Here is a 17,468-nt window from a genome sequence, read left to right as displayed (position 1 = left end):
TAGCTGGCTTTCAACATTTATGCCTTTATTATGTATGGGCTTGCACTCAAAAGTTCTAAGGTTTTGGTAACCACACTCACTGCAGATTTGGTAATGATATTAACATGACCTCCAATTTAACAGCAGGAACAAAGGGAAAAGAATAACAATTACAACAATAATGAAAGGATCAGATATCGTGGGAGGGGAGGATGCTACAAGAATTCCCTCCGGGATGATATAAGAGAATCCTAACAAAGTTCACAAGTTTAATGTAAAAACAACTTTCCTCATCAAAACACACATACATAATTGAATTAGAAACTTGGGTTGCAGTAAAAGTAGAACTGCATCATGGCTTCACCCACTAAAGGACATTCCAAGTTAAATCATAACTTTGAGTCATCAACCAATGTTGCTACAATGACACAGATGATCAATCATCTGCTTCTCGCAAAAAGGCAAAAAGAACTAGGGAAAAGTGGAGTGAAATGGAGGAACGAACACCCGTTAAACTTCTGCTTCAGCAATGCTAATTTAGATAGAATTTGGTGCTCATTAAGCCTGAGGCGCATGAACTCGTTGAGTTATCAACAAAGGCAACTCCACAGGATTCATTTTTAAGTACATTTTAAGTAGGCACCCCACTCCACCCCCAAAAGGAAAAAGAACAATGGGATCTACTGTGCTGGAGGAGCAAGTTGTCTCAATTTAGCTTGCAAGATAACACCAGTTTCATCGGCAATACTTTTCTTCTTCGTTGCAACCTGCAATTTGTTCGAATGATTACTAAAAGAAGAAGGTAATGTCCATAAGAAAAGAAAAACATAATAAGGCTCTTTGTTATCAGACTATAAACCTCAAAGAACTCCTCCCAACATCAGCCACATAACTTTTTCAAATGATAGAAAGATACTACTAGTATAGAGCCTTTAATCTTGCAAGAGCAAAGAAGAGAGTTATATGTTGGTCTTTGGTCTCCAGACCAAAATAGAGAAGAGGTATACCTGCAGCTCGAATGAGCCTTTTCTTTCCTAAAGGAAACCCAACTACTTGATTCATTATTTGTGAGGACTAACCTTCTACTCCAATAAAGTATAGCTGGCAATAACACGTGATGGTAAAGAATGATCAAAGCTACATAGTTTAAAGCAAAATCACAGTATTATTCTAGCAGCAAAATCACAGTATTATTCTAGCTCCGCCCCTTGGTTAAGTTTCCATCAAGCAAAAGCAGCAAAAGACCTTTCTACAGGTAAGTAGCTAGTCGAAATCCTTAAGGTTAAGATCTCTAATAAAGACTCATTGCTGACCATTTCATCGGCTCTATCCAGTTGTTTCAGGAGATTGTAGTTATCCATGGTCAAAATTCCAAACATCGGTTGCCTCCCGAACGAGTGGGGTCACCTTCAACAAAAAGAGTACTCAAGAGTAGAGTACATACATCAATATGGGGACTGTTAGCTTACACCACATTAGCAAAGCTAAAGACTTTACCTACATTGCCTAGAACTTGAATGCTCTCATTTTAGTTACAAGTCAACGGTACTCCTCGCACAAAATTTTACAAGGCTGAAATCAACTGATCAGCCAAAACCTCTTTGGGACTAATAAGCAAATTGAGATTGTCATTCTCTAATTTTTATCAGCGTTGTGAAATTCAGATGGACCAGTGTGGTGAAAAGTGGTTGCTTCATCGCTTGGCGAGCAGGTAGCGCTTCTCGGGTGTGAAGCGTAGCGACTCTAATGAAGCGGTCGCGAGAAGTGAGAAGCAGAGGACCTATTTAAAAAGAGAAAAACTGAAGACTATTTAGCTGAGAAAGGAGACTCATCTGCTCCAGATCTTCTTCCTCTTCTTCTTCTTTAATCTTTTGTTTTATTATAAGAAATCGACTTATAACTTGAAAGAACACACACACACGCTACTTTTTGGTTTTTAAATCGAAAGATTTGCTAATATATACTAGTCCCTCCGTTCCAGTTTATGTGAATCTATTTCCTTTTTAGTTCGTTCGAAAAAGAATGACATCTTTCTAAATTTGGAAACAATTTAACTTAAACTTCAAATTCTATCCTCAATGAGAAACTTTTATAGCCACACAATACTCTGACATATTTAACACCACAAGTTTCAGAAGAATTATAGCCACACAAATGTTATGGCTTGTTTAGGACCACAATTTAAAAAGTCTTTATTTCTTTATTAAACACCATGCTAGGTCAAATGGGTTCACATAAATTGGAAGTTTGGAACATAGGGAGTATTGTTTTTGCTGAATTCTTTTTATTTAGTTATTTTACGTATTTCTTTGGTATTTTTTTCAAAAATGTCGCTTCGCTTCTAGCTTTAAGCGAAGCAGGCCCTTGTTGTTTTTTGGCACTTAACGCACACAAACACACTGAGATAGACTCGTAGAGGAAACTACCGAATGAAGAAGTACCAAATATTTTCATGGTGACTGATTGTGTTAGATTTAGCTCTCCTCTTTCTTGTGATTTGGCATAACTACCTTTGTCATGTGTTAAAAGATGAGGCATAAGAAAAATGTTTGAAGTATCTTCAAACTGACTCTACTATCCTTAGGTCATTCAAATTCATTGCGAACATGAGAAGTATGAACTTTCACTTTAATGATATTGAGGTTGCATTTACGAATTCTGAAAGTAGTATTCAATTTGTTTAATCTTAACTTTTAATCAGGTTAGGAGTGTTCAGGTGATACCATGTCTCAATTAATTCCTACTTCCTGATGTGAAGCAAAGCAAGAGCATAGGAAATGCAAGGAAAGAATAGAAGTAGAGGAGTGGTCAGTTGCAGGAAGAATGACAAAGGAAAGGGTACGGAAAGGATAAGAACAGGGAAGTAGTAGATTAGAAATGCAATTCACACTAATGGTAGGCCAGATGAAGCAAGGAAGAAATTTTGAATTCAATGATGGTTCCTCATGTCTAGGTTCACAAAATTTCAAATAGACCTTTCAAAGGAAGGAAACTACAATAATGAGAAGTTGAAAAAATAGATAGGAGGCTGTTCGCACCACTCTGAGGTTAGTCTTGCAACCTGGACTATTAAAATTTTAGCACAGCCTTGTCACATAGATCAGTGTCGTGGTTTAACTTGGTGAAGTTATATAAGCAGGTGTGGGGTGCAACCTGGAGATTAGAGTAAGACTATACGTGGTTAGTGGAATAAGAGCTTGTGTGTATCCCAGGAAATCAGGAATAAGGTGGGATTATACTTGAAGATAACTGGTTTATCTTCAAGGATGACTTATGTGCCATTAAACACATTTGGAACTATTTTCAATTTTATTTTGTGAATAACAAAAGCTTTATAAAGTCATAATTCTGATAGAGAATGAAACAGGTTTCTCAATGACCTATTTTTGAAGAAATTTGCAAAAACATTAAGGGGAAATGATAAAATTGTGAGAAGATACAACAGAATGGAAAATTAACCATTATATCCTCCTAAATGATGATATCTGTCCCCGAGAGTGAAAAAAACCCTATGAAATCCGCATGAAAGGTGAGTAGTCCTGCAATGCAAGCTTTTACAACATGGGGTAAACAGCTTTCCAAGCTATCTTTCCCAGGTATAAGGAGGAGAAAGACAATAAATTCTTTTTTATAATGTTGTTGTCTAGGCTAACTTACCCGCACCTCGACTATTACATCGGGTACCTGCTACCTCCATTAAGCACAGGGCTTAGGCAAATGGAAAGAAATTACCTAATGCTTTTTTGTCTCTGGAATTTGAACCTGGGTGTCCAGGGTTAGCACCAACTTTATAGACCCACTAGGCCCGCACCCTTGGGTGCCAAAAACAAAACAAAAAACTTTCTAAACCGCTTTCTATTGACTGAGAAAAGGCTACTGAATACGCATAAACCTTCTTGTAGATACTAAATGTCCAACTTTTTTTTGAACTCTTCATATGACACGAAATAAGCATATGCCAGTAACCACTAACTATGCTGTTCAGATGATTTTTCTTAGTGAATTTAGCTATGTATGGTGTGAATGTATAGTGCCTTTATATTGGCAGAGGCCATTTGATGTCCTCTAAAACCAACTTCTTGTATATTGCGAGAAGCGTACATGGCCGAGAACTCCTTGAAACCCTTTAAAACAATATGTTCCCCTTACTTTTCCTCGCATCAATTGCACCGAGAATAGAAGTTTAGCTTACGTTAGGTAGATTAACGGCAGAAGTATCAAGTAGGATTGAGATAGATGGGGTACTCAGTACACCAATAATGAAACCCTTGATAAGGTTTTTAGTATGTAGAATTTACATCAAATCAAAACACAAGTCAACTAATATAAACAGCTCAAAACTTGCAAGAAAATTCACTTCACCAACTAAAATGAAATGGATACTTACATCAAGAAGCTGCTCGTAGTTGGACTTTAGCATGTTGATTTTCCGCTCACAGTAATCTTTTCCTTCTGCCATAGTTTTCTGTTAAAATAAAGAAAGAAAACAACAGGGCTTGAACCTTCTGGCGATAGGACCATGTGGAAAGACAATATATGGCTTTCCATATATGAAATAACTGAGGCATAGAATGAAAAATGTGTTCTTTTCGATAATGCTCCAACAACAGTCCCTTAGATTCGTAAGACATCACCAATTTATTTCTTGAAAAAGCACGAAGCAAATGGATTATCCAGGAACTACATATAACAAACTTCTCGATGAATGAAAGATACATTTCTAACGAGAAAATTAACTTAGACCCTATAAAGTTCAGAAAATCTAGAGTAAACATCAAATTATCCAAACCTAAGAAAGGAGTAACTAGAAAAGGAATCCAAAAGGCTTGTTTTTCATTTTAGACAGAGGATCAAAACCAATAAAAGATATTTAGTACATCGAAAGAATTTTCTGAAAATCATAACTATGTTGCTTCAAGCATATATTGCAAGAGAATCCATTTTTACAAGGATATTGTAACGAAATCCATTACACATTCCTGGAAAAATAAACAAGTCATCAGCACAGAAGAAAACCCAATCTCCACAATAACACTCCTCAAACGGACAATTATCAGTAATGAGCTTTTTTACAAGGTAAAAGAAAACAGGAAAAAAAAAAAGTATGCCAAGAACAACACAGAATTAAGCACCTTGTCACATTCCTCATAAGAATCCAAATCAAAAATCAGTCACAAGCAAGGTTCCAGAATTCAAAATTATTACACGTTTCAATTCATAACCTCCTGATATGTTTTTTCAATCAAACTAACTTTCAACTACTGCATTATTTTCTTCCACTAACAACAACAACAACAAAAACAAACCCAGTGTAATCCCACCAAGTGGGGACTAGGGAGGGTGGTGTGTGCGCAGACCTTACCCCTAAAAGCAGCAGCTCTGAAATCCTATACACGTTTATACATGAAACTACAACATTATACAAACTGCAGAAACAAGGTAGATGTAGTCAACTCACCAGCTCTATCCTGCGTGCAAGCAGTCAATATGGTACCCTTATATGCTGCTTTAAGGAAACTTCCGTCAACAACCATTATCGGCCTGCAATGCTCCCAACCCTTGATATATGCATATAGCGAATCATATGCGTAAAGAAAGCATCCATCTTCTGATTTGTGTAACTTTGTAACCATTCCTGGATTTGTATGCTCCAACATATACAAATACCTCGGCAACTCCTTATATGAATCGCTCGGATTCCCTCTTATCATTGCCATTGCTATCTCTTTAACTCTCCCTACTTTCATGTAGCTCACTTCAACCCCGTGTTGCTTTTGTATGTCCTCTATTATATTATTTGGGGTGTAAACCTTTTTTGGATTAACATACTTGTCCTTGACTATACTAGCAATTACACCCGAAGTAGCTTGACGTTATGCTAAGTATCTTTCACCATAGTCGCATGTGTGATTATTATTGTAACTTCTCAAATTTTGGACGGTCCTATATATTTGGACGGTCAGCTAAAAATAATTACATTCGCTAGTTAAATATATAAAAAATATACATTGATTATATATAAAAATATGTATATTATACATTAATATTTTAATATATATTTTACATGATATTATTTTTACGAGAAATTATACGGTATAGTTTTCCCTTCAAATTTTGCAAATCTGAACAAGTTTAACAAATATAAATTTTAATTTGCAAACATAAAAATGACAATGTTCTATTTATATGATTCTAAGGGAGAAGCAAAGAAACAGATGGAAAGGAAATTATTAAAAACCTTTAACTATATACATATCCAACTGCTTAGCACATTAATGGACTTCACATGATCTTTTTAATGGGAACTAATATTGTTTTAATATATAATGATAGAGCTAAAATATTAGCAAAAACTGTCGTTCCGCTGTCATATTTGCTTAATAAATTCGGGTTATAGATCATAATTAATAGGGAAAATTACACTGTATAATTTCTCATAAAAATAATATTATGTAAAATATATATTAAAATATTAATGTATAATATACATATTTTTATATATAATTAATGTATATATTTTTTATATATTTAACTAGCGAATGTAATTATTTTTAGCCGACCGTCCAAATATATAGGAGCGGGTTAGGGTCGTTGGATATTTTAAAAGATACAGGTGAGTTTATTTAATACAAATAATATACGTGACGGATTAAGAAAATGCCACAAAAGTAAAAAAATTGACAAGGTTAGTTCTGTTAGATATATGGGTAAGTTTGAGCCAAAAAACAAACGTTAGGGGTATTTGTAGACCAAAAGGTTAACAGAGGGTATTTCTGAGCCATTTTCAATACGTTAGGGGTATTGTTGGCCCTTTTGTTAGATATAAGGGTAAGTTTGATCCCAAAAACTAACGTTAAAGGCATTTATGACCCAATAGGTGGAAGAAGAGCAAAATTGAGCCATTTTCAATACTTTAGGGGCATTTTTGGTCCTTTTCCGTTTAAAATATAACTCATACGTTGGGTTTAAACTTAAAGCAACAAAAAATGAAAAAGGAAAACATGTGTGCAATACTTTATCCATCTCCGGCTATTCCTCTCCGTTCTCTTTCTTCAGTTCCTTGCATTGTCTTATCTGTTAGACTATTACTCTCTGTTTTTTGAAGCTCGGAAAAAACAAGTGAAGGAGAGGAAAATGGCATACATAATATTTCATCCACAAACACCCACAGAAATTAAGTTGGACAAAAACACTCTTCTCCATCACTTTGCCATACATATACGAAGTAGGCTTTCCTCCAAACTTTACTAATTGTTTACTTCAACATTCATTAAGGAGAAGCAGGGAGCTTTTACTTAGCACAAACTGCACCTATTTTGCAGTTCAAAATACAACTGATCTAAAACATGAAGTGGCAGAGCGACCCGTCATCAAGAGAACTATCCCCCCCACCCCCACCCAAAAACAGAACCCTCTGAAGAAAAAGATACAAAAGGACAGTGCTCTTTGACCCCTTAAGTTTTCTGCAATGCGACGCCGAAAACATAGTACTATTAAACAAATTTTATCCTGAGCGCTTAAGGCCATTTCGGGAGGAAAATATCAAGAGTCACTAGGAATAACGTTAAAGAAATGATAGACCTCATCTTCGTCGATGACTCCAACATCCGTCGAACAAACTGAACAACATACATGTTTAGATGTCTCGCCCATATCAGAATCCGCTTCAGCCGCACCAGATCCACGTCCTTTCTTACCCCTCTTTCGTTTATTTCCAAGCTGTGCCACTTGTTCGCTCTTGATCTTGCAATTGACCACAAACATTGCTCGGTACTGCGTAACATTCTTTTCATGCCTGCATTATCAAGATAACATCAACTCCGAATTGCAGAATTACCAAAACCCACTAGAAAGCTAACAAAAGGAGAAACAAAAGCTTGCATTAGTGACAAAATGCACTAAGGCACTTTCTTGATTGAATAGCTCACCAATTACGCTACTGCTGAACAATGATTAAAACCGGATAGTAACTCAACAGGAGTCTCCAGCTACAAATTTACTATTAAAAAATTAACTGGGCAATGTCATATAGGTGCATCAGCTTTGCGAAGTATAGTAAGAACATGATACTGGAAGCTGTCTTCCGCAATACATTTTCAATTACCATTAAAACATAGATGAAGAATGAGTTACATTAATTCTGTTATTGCATTGTTGGTCCCTAGTGTTCAGAGCTAAACATGACAGACCCATTTTGTAAATGTCAATGCGAAAACTCGACAAGATCGGTAGCACGTCAATGTAACACCCCGGACTTTAGATACAAGAGGGATGCTGGGTATATAAGTTAACAAGTCTTAGACCCAAGTGATACGTTTTAAACCCGTGGGGGCCTAGGCCCAGAGCGGACAATATCACTAGTGGGCTAGGCTGTTACAGATGGTATCAGAGCCACTCTTGTGTCGGCCTTGCCGATGGTGGGTCAGAATTCAACTGAGTTTAGGCAAATCTCGGTTAGATGGGGCAAACCTCAGTGTTGAGTCTAGTGGAATCCAATGCGGTGGGGCAAACCTCAGCGAGGACGCTGAGTCCATAAGAGGGGTATATGTAACACCCTCGGCAAAACACAAGAGGGATGCTGGGTATATAAGTTAACAAGCATTAGACCCTAGTGACGCGTATTAAACCCGTGGGAGCCTAGGCCCAGAACGGACAATATCACTAGTGGGTTGTGCTGTTACAGTCAAGTTCAGGTTCATAGAGATTCAGCAACACTACTAGCAAAAGCTGTGTTTAACATTCAAGTTCGGATTCAAAGAGATCAAATATTTCTGGCTGTTCTGGCAACAGTAAACTTTCGACTTGCCGTTCTTTCTTTCCTAAAGCAAAAGGAAACCAGAGAAAATGGAAGAAGAATCAAATGAGTTTATCGTTCAGCTTGTTACTCCGGCTTTGGCCAAGTCATAACAGATTTCATTGCTTCAGGAAATCACTCTTTCCTAAAGCGAAAAAAAAACAGAGAAAAAGGAAGAAGAATCAAATTGAGTTTATAATTCAGCTACCTATCTCCTGCTTAGAAGAGGTGCCTTCTAGAGTTCTAGTAAAAAAAATTGACATCCACCATGTTGCAGAGAAGACATGATTTTCCCAAGCCTACTAGCATAATAGACAAACCAGACAAACTCCTTAATTTTCCCGAAATACTGTGACGGAAATCCAAGCAAGGAAAGGGTGATGGAGCTAGAAAAGCAAAACTTAAAGAGAAAACTCGAAGCAAATATCTAATACAATGATTTTCTGATGAAGTGTGGCCATTAAATGGGAAAGACAAGTAGAGGTGATACCTCAAGAATAATACTTGCTTGGTTTGAAGTGCAAAAGTTACAAGAATTCTATATCATATCTGTTATCTGATGCTTGATCTAGACTTGGCTTATCTCTGTCACTCTCACTAAAATAGGGGTCTTAATCAAGTTCAACTTTTTTGCCACCATGATCTTTTCATTTGAGGTCAAGCAGCAAGCACTAAAAACTCTTACCATTTCTTTGCATGTAGAAAATGTGAATTTCATTCCTTGTTTTTTTGGTAAGTTAAAAAGAACATTTGCACAGTAAAAAGAATAATATACTTTATCAATGATGAAAGAGAACTAAGCAATTGGAATTATGTACATAACTGAATCCCAATAGAAGTACATGGGTATTCTCCTAAAGTTCACGAAGAGTTTTGAGGAACTCAACAAATTGTGTCGTATGTGTCTTTCATCTTAGGTCCAGAAGGCAAACAACTTTATAGTATGCCCTGCAACTTCATCGTTTTTTCATACTACCCAAAGAAACAGGATTGCCATTCTGTCTCGGTCGACTTACAAAATTTCTGACCAGACTCTTCAGATAAAACAAAACAGTAAAACATAGTGACAACTGGAGAGAAGCACAGTTACAGATTAGCTTACAAGAATTACAAGGACACTAGCAACAGAAATTGAAGTAAGAACTCCATGAAAGCAAACATCCTCCGACTTAGGTCGTCCTTTCTCTCGGGATGGATATTTGTGGGTGGGGCATATTGATGGCATTTGGCGTTGAAGAGAAGTGTAATTGAGTTGTTCCAGAGCGCATTTTTCTTGCTTTTATTTAGACTAAACTTATTCTTTTTTTCCACTTCCCAGGCATTCAGTTGTGTCCATCTCTATAAAGCATAATGATTTGTCATTATCCACCTTCACAAGCTTACTGCCAAGTGCTAACCATATTCTCAGACGTATCCTGCAGTTTAGTGACTTTAGTCTAGAAATTTTATTAATTATTACTTATTGAAAAAATAATCCTTTAATATTTGCTTTCACTAAATCTGAACTGAACCAGGTTTTTATCTGTTCCAATCAAGCAAGAACACATTTTTGATAATGCCATTCCCGATCCAAATATATTTTTTTAATAATTATTCCTAATCTACGTATCGTTGATGTAAAAACACCATAATAGTAATATTGATTTCTCTTCTTCACTAACATTTATCTGGTATCATTAGAAGGCTATTCCATGTCTACCGTGTATCTGGTTGATCCTTACCCCTTTTGCTCCTATTTCATCAAAAGGGATTTTTGACTTTTACCCCATTATTAGAAATGCTAAACTCGACCTCTTACATATTTAGTGAGCCTGGTAATCATTGTGAGCAATATCCAAATATCTGAAATTATACGATAAATCAAGGTCCAACAAATAGCATACAAAACTTTTTGGAGAAAAGATTCTCTCTACAACTCTGCAACATGGAAGCCTACTTTTAGGATGTCTCTTCTTCTCATTGCTAGATAAACTTCCCTAAGGCTTGCAAGTACAATCTTATAAAAGCATGACCAATTTCCAGCATTTTGAGTGATATGATCCGGTACCGGTCGACGATGAAGAAATAGAGAAATTAAAGGAACTTAAACATTGGAAGCGGATAAAGACAAGTAGATGCAAGAAGATCCAAATATTTTGGCTGACTGTTCCTACAATAAGTTTCTTTCGTCTTCTTGAGCCGAGGGTCTTTCGGAAATAGCCTCTCCACTCCCTCGGGGTAAGGGTAAGGTCTGCGTACTCACTACCCTCCCCAGGCCCCACTTATGGGATTTCACTGGGTTGTTGTTGTTGTTGTTCCTACAATAAGTTTGACCATTTTCAAAAAATAATGGTCTGAAAAAGATAATTAGAAACAACCTTTCTACCTTCAATGTAGGGGTAAGGTCTGCGAACACACTACCCTCCCAGAACCCACTTGTGAGATTACACTAGGTTTGTTGTTGTTGTAATGGTCTGAAAAAAAGGACCCAAAACAAGCATATAAATTCGAGAAAGCAAGAAGATTCAAATATTGAACTTAGAAGGCAGTTCATATAATATTGGAATGAAATGGACCTGTACTGGGCAAATGGATAAAGATGATTCATATAGCCTAGACAACTCAATTGCGATTGAGGCATAGTTGATTGATTAATTGACCGAAGAAGATCCAAATACTCCAGTAGTAAAGTAACAGGATCATGCAATCAAATATATTCTTTTTAATATTCAAATTATAGGAAAATTCTAAAAAGAAGAAAAGCAATACCTTTGGCAATCTAGACAAAGTGTGGTAAAACAAGCTGGACAATTAAGGATGGCATCGGAAGTACGACCACCCCTTTTCTTCTGCACCCAGAGTTCATCCTTGTCGTCAAGTTCTGAATCATAAAATTCTGGCTTGACGGAGTAGTCTATCTCGTCATCATCAGAAACTGACAAAACATCAAAGTAAATACAAATTAAAGAAATAATCCCCTATTACACTACAATAATGCAAGAGCAAGGTTCCATCCGCGGGCCCTCAAAGATTTGGCTTTTGGGTTTAACAGTCTATGCATATAAACAGAGAATTATCATTCTTTTCTTTTATAACTGAGAAATCCCTGAGGGCCTGCAGCACACAGTTCAGAACTTCAAGGATAATGGCCCGCTCCTCTACCTCTCTCTCCCCACTTAAATACCAAGCTTTTGTCTGCAGAAGTTCGAACCCATGACGTCCGCCTAGCCCACACATGCTCTTACACTATACAAAAGCAGTGAACTATCATTCTTTACACCCGAAACGAGAGACGAAAAAGGTAGAAAAAAGGGGGATCTTAGGAGTCCATAGCTCTAATTGAAAAAATATTCACATTGGAAAATTCAGGGTTGATAGAAGGGTGTGTAAGTCGAGAATTAGAGTAGAGGGTTAGTAAGTAGACGCATGGTTTCCTTTTCATATCAGTAGTATTAGTATTACGCCCGCTTTCTCTTATTCTTAGATTTCTAGTATTACATGTTGTTTGCTTCGGTTATCCTATTTTTCTTGTTGTTGTTACTTTCTATTTTTTCTTGCTGTTGTTGCTGCTTCTTTTCCATGACTTCGCCACTATTAATATTTCTTTTCAGCTGAGGGTGTGTGAGAAATAGCTCTCTACTACCTTGTGGCTGAGGTCTACGTACACACTACCCTTACCACATTCCACTTGTGGGATTTCACTGGGTATGTTGTTGTTGTTGGTAGGTTAAGTTCAACTACATTAAGAAATGAGTATATCAATCCACCAATCAACTATGTCTCAATTCAAACTAGTTGGGGTGGGCTACCATACAATAATTTTGAGCAATAAACTACCACAACCCTCCTCCTTTATTCGAGTTTAGGACCAGCTACGTGAAGCTCATAATGTGGAGTTATATTAAGAATTCAGTACTAAGGAAAAGGAATGTTCAATGGGTTTGAGTAATCATGAAAACATTGGTATCCATGGGATGAGAGAAGATTGTTTAACTGCGAAAGGAGGAGAAAGAGCTACCGCCTACCTGTTTGCTGGGAGTGAGAAGGCGATTCCTCTCTCTCTTCTCTGTGTTGTTCGTCCTTGTTGTTCATCTCTGTTTCCCGCCGAGAATAGAGATGGCCGGAGGAGTTGTGCCGCCGTGCCGGTGACTCGGTAAGTCGGTAAAAGGTGAGCCTAGAGCATAAACGTGAATGGAATAATTTAACTCAAAAAATGATCCTTTAAGTTTGAAATTTCTCTCTTTTTGTTTTCTAAATATAACCCTGAACAAAATAAATCCTAGTAACGAAATCCCAGCAATTTTTTAAAGGTCAAATACCTAAGCAGCCCTCTAATAAGTTTGTTCCTTTTTTATTTGACACTTGAACTAGGATTAATACAACATCTAAACTACTCAAGTGTAATACAACATGATTAAATTTGTCATTCCATCTTTATAAAAGAATATTCGAACTAGTATTAGTACCCGTGTATGCACGGATAAATATCAAACTATGATTTGTATTATTTGAATTATATACAAATTACGTTAAAATTTAAACCTTCGAGATAAAAATTATGTATAATTATTATATATCAGTTAAGAAGCATTATATGAAACTGTTTCTCATATTTCCTACTGGATAGCATGTTTTTTTTAAAAAAATATTTGTAACAACTCAACCCCTTGATCTTAGTACCTTTTTATATCTGAAACAACTCAACCCAAATCATATTCTTTTTTTAATATCTGCAACAACCCAACCCATAGATATTAGTACTTGCATTTTATTATATGGTAAATATTAAAGAATATTAAATATATAACGTTGTAATATATCTTGTTTGAGCATATTATTTTTAAAAAAATTTCTACTACCACTTTATTTTTACCTTAAAGTCGAATAAGTCTTATTCTTCTATATTTTTACCAAAAAACAATCTCTATTTAATCTTTGCTTATAGTTGTTGCATTACTCATTACTTAATATTATTATATTTTTATGTGATTTTTTGTTAGCTTACCGATTGACTTGATATCTTTCTTACTACCTTTTTGATAATTATATATAAATATAAATTTTTTATTTCTAAAATTTAATGTATTTTTATACTTTTATCCTCTTACTTAGAGCTCTTTCGACATTTAAATCTATCAATAATAAATTTAAATATTATTTAATTATTTAATATGCTTATCCTTAAATTAATTCAAAGTATAAATATTCTCACACTATCTCTATTTTCATCTTTATATAATTTTTACCCTATTATGATATTATAATATTTTATATTAATATCTTATAATATAATCAAAATATATAGTATCACATTTTATTTTTTGTTATAACATTGAATTAGTCTAAAATATTAATACATAAGTTTCTAAACTATTATATTTTAAATCTATTGTTTTTTTTATAATTACTTTTATATTACGTGCAATTATATTTTATTTCTCTTTTAGTTTTAGGATAAAAATTTAAATTTTATTTTCGTTACTAAATTATCTACATGAGACATTTATTTTGTATTCTTAAAATTTTAATTTGTTATTCAATTGTTATTTTTATTTTTCTAGTAAAACTTTAAATTTTTGGTCCTATCCATAGCTTTTAACCATAACTTTAATATAATCTCAAGTTCAAATCATCTTTCCTTTCTATTTATAATATTAAATGTTATTGAATTTTTAATTATTGCTATTATGTTACCTAATATATAGTACTTCATATTTTTATGTGACCTTCATTAACTTTCTTTATTTAATATCATTATCCATTTATATCCTTTAGTATAATATAGATCAATGTCTGGTTTTTTAATATTGATATAAATATTTATATTATTTTAAATTAATACTCGAAATTATTAAATTATTTAAATTTATTAATAATATTTTTAAGAATTATATAGTAAAATTTCCAATATTTTAATTTAGTTATTTATAATTAATTAATTAAAAAATAAGTTATATGAGGATTTTTCTGGTTATCCCATATGCCTAAATTAGTTATTAGTTAATAGCTAAATAGTTATCTCATATGTTGTTGTTGTTGTTGTTATTGTTGTTGTTAATAGTTAAATAGTTAATACATTACATGTGGCTAATTTTAAGGCTATCACTTGGCTTAAGGAAAGGGCTTTTTCTCTCCTTCTAATAATATATAGATATAGATAAAGATAATTATTTTTATATCACGTGCAATTAAATTTTCTTTCTTGTCACGACTCAATTTCTCCTATAGACCGTGATGGCGCCTAACGTCGCCGCTAGGCAAGCCAACAGTGAACTAGACATGTATTTGTTCTTTTTAATAATTTAAAGTAGTTGATTTTTATTTATTAAGTAAATGAGAAATGGAAAATTTAATAAAATAAAGCGTAAACTAATAAAAGAGCAAATACGGTGAAATAAATACTCAAAAGCCATAAAGTGTCTACTAGCATGTTTCTAAGACTCGGTACCACAAATGTATGAGCAACTAGTAGAATATATAAAACACCTATGCTACTGTCTGAAATATGATAGACAAAAAGTAAATACAAAAGAGAGACTGCAGGTGATGCAGAACGGACTCAGAGGGCATCTCACCACTATGCCTCAGGGTATCGGGGGTGCGCGCCTGAGTGAATGCCAGATGCACCTGTCTTAGATCCTTCACGATTAGTGCAGAAGTGTAGCGTGAGTACATAAACAGCATGTACCCAGTAAGTATCCAGTCTAGCCTCGAAGAAGTAGTCACAAGGGGTCGACATCGACACTTACTACAAGCCAATAATAAAAATACAGAAATTCTAAATATGCATGAAAATACATGAATAATAATAATAACACAGTAACCATCAATGAATAAATGGTTCTTTAACTGATAGTCAATTTAAAATCTCCAATTAACACATACTAACTTCAATAATTTCAGGCCATTAAATAAATTATAACCTCTCAAGTCATAAAAATAATATCAAGTGTATTAGGGCTCCAAGCATTATCATGCACGATTTATGCCGAGGTCGTTGAGCCCGATCCAGAATAATATGTACATTGCCGAGGGTCGAGCAACACGAACCATAAATGCATTTATTATATTATCGAGGCAAATGACCAGCTCCCATAAGAGTAGTGTTATCGTACTGCCGAGGCGAACGGCCCGATCCCATAAAAGTAGAGAAGTTTACTGTCATGACCAAAATTAACCCTCCGTAAGGTATCGTGATGGCACCTAGTCTTTACGACTAGGTTAGCCTAATATTGTAAAAAATATAAAGAAAACACAACATTTTAAAGATAAACAACATATTTTTAAATAGCAAAGAGTAGTACCACTCGGCATATACAAAATAATTTTCCAAGAACCGGAATATCACTAAGTCACAAGCTGTTATAATCTATGTAGCTCTATACAAAAGTCTGAAGATAATAAAGAAAGTCTCTAGGCGAGGGAGTAGAAGAGGACTCCGAAGATTTGCAGACGCAAACAGAAGTACCTTGAAGTCTCCTAGAATCAACAGCACGCACTAACCTCAAGGCTGATAGCTCGTACCTGAATCTGCCCACGAAAATATGTGCAGGAAAGAGTATGAGTACACCACAATGGTACCCAGTAAGTTCCAAGCCTAACCTCGGTCGAGTAGTGACGAGGTCAGGTCAAGGCCCTACTGGAGTAAATATAATAAATTAAACAGTAAAAGATATAAGTAAACTTTACGGTAATACATTAAAGAAATTCTCAAAAATTTAACAGTTAAGGAAGCCCTCGACTCAGAACAAGGTAAACACAGTGGGAAATCTCTCGGGATATCGTCCCGTAGTTTCAAATGAATATGCAGTACATGGGGGATCTCCCGGAATACGTCCGTAGTCCCAAAGTAAATATGCAGTGCTGGAGGATCTCCCGAAATACGTCTGTAGTCCCAAAGTAAATATGCAGCACAGAGGGGTCTCCCAGAATACGTCCGTAGTCCTAAAGTAAATATGCAGTACATGGAGGATCTCCCAAAATACGTCTGTAGTCCCAAAGTAAATATACAGTACAGGGGGATCTCCCAGAATACATCTGTAGTCCCAATTTAAATATGCAATGCAAGATGAAATGGCAGGTATGTCATCGAGTTATACAGTTTATAATGGACACAGATAAGGCAAATAATGACTTAACTAAACATGACGCACAGAATGTCAATTAGGCAGTTAAAACACGTAAGCATGCTTCTCTAGTCGAAGTTTCACAATTAAACATATTAGTGCAATTTAATAAGGAAAACGATTTATGATTTAGAAAGGAAAAACTATTTTTTTTTTTTTTTTTTTTTTGCAAAAATAGCTCGTGTACGTACTCGTCACCTTACGTACACGACGCCCACACATCAATTAATATCAAACACCTTAAGGGAAAAGTCCCTAACACAAGGTTAGGCAAGCCACTTACCTCGAACCGCTCAAATCAACTCGATATCACGTTTTTGCCACGAGTATCCGACTCCAAATAGCCCGAATCTATTCAAAACAGTACAATACCATCAATATGCGCTAATGGAATGAATCCCACAAGAAAACTACAAAAATTAGGCCAAAACCCGAAATTGGCTCAAATCCCGCCCCCGGACCCACGTCTCAAAACCCGACAAAGTTCACGAAACTAGAAAGTTCATTCACTCACAAGTCTAACCATATCAAATTTAGCAAAACTCCGACACCAAATAGTCCTCCAATCCACAATTCAAACTTCCAAATCC

At 35.2% G+C, this 17,468-nt stretch overlaps 1 protein-coding gene across 2 annotated transcripts; it reads right to left on the bottom strand.

Moving 5' to 3' along the window:
• Window positions 1–356: 356 nt before the first annotated feature.
• LOC104116553 (uncharacterized) lies at window positions 357–12,984 on the bottom strand. 2 transcript variants are annotated; one of them, XM_070187851.1, is made up of 5 exons: window positions 12,778–12,984; window positions 11,522–11,687; window positions 7,561–7,774; window positions 4,367–4,444; window positions 357–746 (listed from the first exon to the last, which is right to left on the bottom strand). In XM_070187851.1, the coding sequence occupies exons 1-5, from the start codon at window positions 12,842–12,844 to the stop codon at window positions 660–662; spliced, it is 612 nt and encodes a 203-aa protein (XP_070043952.1). In that variant the 5' UTR covers window positions 12,845–12,984; the 3' UTR covers window positions 357–659. The 2 variants fall into 2 exon arrangements, with proteins under 2 accessions (XP_070043952.1, XP_070043953.1); XM_070187852.1 differs by lacking the exons at window positions 357–746; window positions 4,367–4,444 and having other exon boundaries at window positions 7,100–7,774.
• Window positions 12,985–17,468: the final 4,484 nt, after the last annotated feature.

The sequence above is a fragment of the Nicotiana tomentosiformis genome, chromosome 11 (assembly GCF_000390325.3).
Source record: "Nicotiana tomentosiformis chromosome 11, ASM39032v3, whole genome shotgun sequence".
In the NCBI taxonomy this organism is placed as follows: domain Eukaryota; kingdom Viridiplantae; phylum Streptophyta; class Magnoliopsida; order Solanales; family Solanaceae; genus Nicotiana; species Nicotiana tomentosiformis.
This window is presented reverse-complemented; position numbering and strand designations above follow the sequence as displayed.

What these genes read in the sequence shown, in the direction of transcription:
- LOC104116553 (XM_070187851.1), bottom strand. Translation starts at nt 12,844, where the DNA reads ATGAACAACAAGGACGAACAACACAGAGAAGAGAGAGAGGAATCGCCT. An exon ending in CTTTGTCTAGATTGCCAAAG is followed by an intron (nt 7,775 to 11,521) that starts GTATTGCTTTTC and finishes TTGATAATGCAG; the next exon opens with GCATGAAAAGAATGTTACGC. An exon ending in GAGTCATCGACGAAGATGAG is followed by an intron (nt 4,445 to 7,560) that starts GTCTATCATTTC and finishes TTATTTTAACAG; the next exon opens with AAAACTATGGCAGAAGGAAA.